Source organism: Perissodus microlepis, chromosome 9, assembly GCF_051167445.1.
Source record: "Perissodus microlepis isolate ML-2025 ecotype Zambia chromosome 9, ASM5116744v1, whole genome shotgun sequence".
NCBI lineage: Eukaryota > Metazoa > Chordata > Actinopteri > Cichliformes > Cichlidae > Perissodus > Perissodus microlepis.
The window spans coordinates 19318492-19324491 of NC_140469.1; the positions used below are offsets into that span (position 1 = coordinate 19318492).

Below are 6000 nucleotides of genomic sequence, written 5' to 3' on the forward strand. Positions count from 1 at the left end.
TGCTGCAAGTAAGGCTGCCTTTGTCAGTCACACATGGATTTTGTGTCTGTGTGCGTTTGCGTGTTAACCTGGGCGTTTACGCCTGTGCTCCTGCATTTCAGTCTAGACGGTGTGCTTCAAGCAGGCTTTACACACACACACACACACACACACACACACACACACACACACACACACACACACACACACACAGCATTGTTCAGCCTGCAGACAAATGACAGGCACTCTCAAGACAATAGCTGCAAATGAAAGCATCCAGGAACTCAACTGTGTTCACTCAAATGAAGTCCTTGATCCAGAAAATAAAAGGCTGCCTTTATGAACACACACACAAAAAAAATCTCATTATCATCACTGCTTTTTGATATTGTTGTTGTTGAAATTAATTAACTGCTGATGGATTATGGAACTTGATAGCAGAAGGAATCTTATCACTGGACCTCTAACGGATGCAAATATTGATCCCCAGGAGTAAAGGAGGCTGGGACGAAGCACGCAACCTTGAAGTCGCATGCATTTTAGTTTAATCCAGCCGTCTAACCTCACCTGATAGGATCGTGAGACAAATGCAGGTTGGGATTAGTCCCCCCTCCGCCCGCACACCCCCTCCCTTCGAACTGCAGCCTTGAGAATAAAGCCACCAATTGTCCTGTTGTCTGGTGGTCTGCTGGGAGCAGGTGCCTCCATGTGGGGGTCAGCTCGTTTACATCTTTTTGTGTGTGTGTGTGTGTTCAGTTTTTAAAATAAAGCTGATTTGTAAACTCTAGAGTGAAGAAATTCAAGTCTGGGGTTAAAACAGATGCCTAAAGTTAAGAGAAAATAACTACATTCAGCCAGTTTTAACCTTAAAGCATTTGTGACAAAAAAGAAATTGGGCTTGGGTCAGAATGGATGACCCGCAGTAATAAGGTCCCTATTCAGAGGGAATAGAAATCCAGCAAAGGTTTTTTGTCTCTGTTAAGGCCTGAGCTCAAGCAGTCGTGTTTGATTACCTCAAAACCCCCTTGAGCACCACCTGAAAGCATCTAAAGATCTCCTTCTAAAAATCCCATCGACCTAAAGCGAAGAGAAAACATGGAGGACACCTTTAGAAGGATTATGTTTATGCTCGCGCAGGTACAGTAGATGGTGGCTCAAACGAAGCTGATGGGCCTCTGATGACTTCTGATGAGTTTAATGCTGGACTGTTACACGCTGTGCAGGGGATTTTCTATTTTTATTTTGTATTTTTTGGGGGGTGGGGTGCTGCTGCAGACCCTCCTCTAAATGGGACCGGGTTCAGCACGGCGAGCATCTGGCCTCCTTTCTTCTCCCTTCCACTGCCTTAATTACACAACACAATAGCGATGAGATCTGCCTGTAATCTCCCAGCATAATAAGTCCCCCCCTTCCAACCCACCCACCCGCCCTTCTCCTATACCCTGCCTGCCACTAATTCAATATAAATGTAAATTACCTAGAGAAAAGAATAACCAAATCTCATTTTATTTACATGACTAATCACAATAAAGTCGGGCAGATGAAATATGAATGAAATATATGGTTGGGGTGTGAAAGAAAAAGGGGTCCGTGTAGCCTTGGGGACTCTTTGAACCCCTCGTTTTATCTCATCTTTCTTGTTTCTTGTTGGTTACATCAATATACCTTTTGGACTGAACTTGGTGTAATAGATGTGTGTATCTATTTTTTTTTTTCACCCCTCTCTCTCGCTGCCTGATTGTATTCACACTGCCAAGAGCATGAGAAGGTAATATGTTTTCCTTTCAGCTCACTTCACATCTCATGTCAGAAGGCTGGAATTCTCAGAGGCTACGTGGGGGGTGGGGTTGGGTGGGTGGGGGGGGGGGGGGGGGGTGGGGGGGGTTTAATGTTGATTTAAACACCTCGGGCAAACCATCCAGACAGCGAGGAGCTTAGGTGTGATTCATTGCCATTCTGCTCTGCTCACACCCACAGACGTCTCAGCTGAGGACCCCATGGAGGACTTTCGCCGCCGCAGACAGAACACGCTTCCTGGCCTGGGCCTGCACCAGCGTCACCTGAGGAACTCTGCCCAGAACCCACCAGAGGAAGAGGGGGAGAGCCCGGGACAAACGAGAGGTCCGCCCACCCGCCCGTGTAGGGCTGATTAATTACCAGCACACATAGGCCCACCCCCTTTAAAGAGCAGAGTCTTAATAAGCGCAGCTAATTGTCTGCTTTTGTGTTTGATGGCAACACAAAGGAGGATGACGAAGAGTGGCGTGTTTGATTGGCAGATGTAAACAGAGAGGACAGAGATGTTCATTAGGCAGCTCTGTTCTAGCTCGCAGTAACGACCAGGGGTCAGAGTCCACCCTCTGTTTTCCTTCATGGGGTCAGGAAGTCATGCACAAAAGCTGAGCAATTATCTGCAACACGCAGCCGCTGAATGCTTTATAATAGCGGCTTTGTTAGTTAAGGAGGGGACTTTTAATTTCACTGTACATAGTTCCTGCTGCGACACAAACAAAGGCCTTAATTCTCTCCCTGAGATAATGACACAAACTACTTAAATATGGGTCCTCAGAGAGAGGAGTGGTTTTAAGTGCTGCTGCAAACTAAAGCTCAGAGTTTTAACTGCGAGTAGGAACCCTTCATATTGCTACAGGCAGCCTCTGATATATTTACTGATAGGTGATCAATTCTTTACAAAGACAGCTTTTAGTTGCCAAGTCATTAACAGCTTTAATTTGAACAAAAACCAGGAGAAAAATGCTGATAGGTCCATCCAAGATTTCTCTTAATTTCCACTTATGCATTATGCATTACACCTAGAGGAGCTACTCGCTCATGAAGCTCCCTGCACACCGTTTTTGTGCTGATGTTAAAGATTCCACAGAGCATTGCTGACTTTTACACACCATCCTCCTCAGGACTCAGAGACCCCACTCTGTAACTTTATGTGATCTGCTGCTTTGTGGGTGTGGTTCCTAAATGCTTCCACTTTGCAATATTGCCACGTGATTATCGAATATCTAGGTGGGAAGAGATTTAACAAACTGACTTGTTGCAGAAATGGCATCCGATCACAGTATTATGCTTGAATTTAACAAGCTCATTACAACAACCCATTCTTTCACAATTGTTTGTTAAGGCACGTTGTGTCAGGTTTCTTTAGCTTTTATTTTTTACACTTGTGGCAGTGGGACTGAAAATACCTGAATTCAAAGAGTAAGAAGTGTGACATGATACTGTTGTCCAAGGATACAAGGGAGACAAAAACTTTAATCTACTTTCACCGGGAAACTTTATTAGCTAAACCTTTTCAAGCCAATGACGTAGCAGTAGCTCACTGCATTTATGTAAACAGTCAAATGCTGATAAAGTTCAAACTGAGCATTAAAATGGGGAAGAAAGGTGATTTAAGTAACTTTGAACGTGGCATGGTTGTTGAGTCCAGACAGGCTGGTTTGAGTATTTCAGTAACAGCTTATATACTGAGATTTTCCCACACAACCACCTCTGCCTAGTGAGCAGTATTTAGTTAGCTGAGAATGGCCAGACTGCTTCAAGCAGTAAGGAAAGTACCTTAATACCTTAGTTGTCTGCAGAGAAGCATCTCTGAACGTACAGTGTGTTATAAGCAGATGGGCTACAGCAGCAGAAGACCACACTTGGTGCCACGTGACCAACATGGAAACACTGATTTATCCTAACCTTGTTTTGAAAGTTCAGGCTGGAGGCGTTGGTATAATGCTTTATGGGATATATTTTTTTTAGCAATTAATTTAAATCCACAGCCTATCTTAGTGTTGTTGCAGACCATGTCCATCCCTTTATGACCACACATCATTAAACACATCATTAAAATGAGTTCATTGTACTCAAATGGCCTCCACAGTCACCAGATCTGAATCCAATGAAGCATCTTTGTGATACTATTGTGTCGATATGACCCAAAATCTCAGAGGACTGTTTGACTCTATGCAGTTAATGCAATTAAGGCAATTCAGAAGTAAGACAACAAACCTGTATAAGCAAGCTGTAACGCTTCATGTCCAGTGATTGTGATTCAGATTATGAATGTGTTGCTTAGTGTATTTCTCCACAGTAATTGCACTACTCATTTTCTAAGAGTACTGAAGCTATGAGCTCAAAAAAGCCTCATAACTCATGAAGGACACAGGCACACACTGATCATGATCGAAAACTAAGTCCAGCCATCTCACTAACCTGGCTGTCTTAGAAAATCCTCAGTATCTCTACTGCTTCTATCCAATAAAGACACATTCATTTAAAATTCTTATAAAAGCATCGTCAACAATCAGCAGGAGGGGTGTAGTGTAGTGTAGTGACGTGAACTCTTTACAGTCTCTTCCCAAATCTGATGCAGTTGAAGTTTTTCTGCACATTTTGCTTGAATCACCACAAGAACGGTGGCTCACTGTGCTCCCGAGCTGTTATGTCTCGGGAAATTTATATGACGGGCACACTGTGACCAAGCTAATCCACTTTTAAGAGTCCTGCAAGTGATTTATTCACATTAATAAAACTATTATTTACAACTCATACAGTTTAAATAAGCTAAAACGTGAAAGTGAGAATAAATATGATGATTCTAATGATTTTTTTCCCTTTTTCTTTTAATTTGAAGGACACACAGACAACAAGAGGAAGAAACTGTGGCTAAAGGAGGCAGAATCCAAAAAGAAAAGAGCTCCTCGACACTTCCCGTGGTTCAGTGGATTTGGTGCCTTCTTTTAAACGCTTACACACACACACACACATAGCGGTCGGCAGAAGTGCCATCCATCAATCACATGTGGCATTAGTTCATCCTCGCTTTGTATCAGGGGCCCAGCAGCCCCACCGTTGCACCACATCTCTCTCTGTTTATCAGCTGCAGACCTCACTTCAACGTTTTGTCCTCTTCTGTTCGAGATACATTTTAGTAGCTGTTGCTGTATTTATCGCGTGGATGTACAGAGAACTTAAATTACTCTCTTGAACTTTTCCACTGTTTGCAGCGTGTTTTTTGGGGGAGTGATTTTGTGTTTGAAAGGGTTCAAGTGGAAGTAGAATTACAGTATCGAGCCTTGTTTATAAGAAGCATGAAAATTACTGGGCTAATACTGTGCAGCGTGTGAGAATAAGCGAAGGTCAAAACTATTCAGCCAATCCTTCGTTCAGCAGAGACAAGGCGAGAGAGTAAAATGAGAATGAAAGAGAAGAGTGAGCTTTATTACTGAGGGACTGACGTTTCTTGCTCACTCCCACATGAAAACTCAATAACTCCATCCACTCTTTACCTCTGCTTCCACGTCAAAGCCAAAAGTCCTTATTAACCCCTCTCAAAGTGTTGTGGTTTTTTGTAGGACTCTTTGTATTTAGTGGATTCAACAACATGTGGGTGTTTTTGTAAAAGATGCGTCCTTGACAGGTTGTTCTCATGATGACTGTGAGTGGAAAACGTCTGAGAAATGTTCATTTTTTATGGACTCTTAAAATTAAATGCTTAAAGCAAAACACGTCCTTGAAGATTGTCAGTGTTTATCCTTCTCTATCACTATTATCGCAGGAAGATCTTCGCTAATTGCCAGTACTGATCTGATCAGTTAATTAAGAAAAGGCTTACATGTTGTAGACACACAACTTTCAGCTCTGTGAGGTGTAGTATTATAATCAGAAATATTGGGAACGGTACGGCTAAGATGGCGAGTTAGATTTGCTTTTTTATTTTAGGTCTGCAAAACAGCTAACATACACTCAGCCGGTGTAGTCCAAGTGCCCGTCTCAATCTTGGATAAATGAGGAGGACTGCCCAATGAAGGGAATTTGGCAGAAAATCTGTGCCAAATCAAACATTTGGCTCATCAATAAGATTTTCATATGAATTCTATTGAGGCCAACAATAACAAGCACCAGTGGAAGAAGACAACTATATGCAGATGGTTGGTGTGACAGAAGAGAACACAAGGGTTTGGGTGAGATGGAGGCAGATGAGCCACTGAGAAGAAGAGTGTGGAGTTTCCCTCGCGT

At 42.9% G+C, this 6000-nt stretch overlaps 1 protein-coding gene across 2 annotated transcripts in view; it reads left to right on the plus strand.

Moving 5' to 3' along the window:
• dnajb6b (DnaJ heat shock protein family (Hsp40) member B6b) overlaps window positions 1-5490 on the plus strand; it is a 29115-nt gene extending 23625 nt beyond the window's left edge. For both annotated transcript variants that reach the window (XM_084939476.1, XM_084939477.1), the window contains 2 exons: window positions 1957-2100; window positions 4616-5490. In XM_084939476.1, the coding sequence (XP_084795602.1) occupies window positions 1957-2100; window positions 4616-4725 (254 nt within the window). In that variant the 3' untranslated portion in view covers window positions 4726-5490. The remainder of the gene's footprint in view (window positions 1-1956; window positions 2101-4615) is intronic.
• Window positions 5491-6000: the final 510 nt, after the last annotated feature.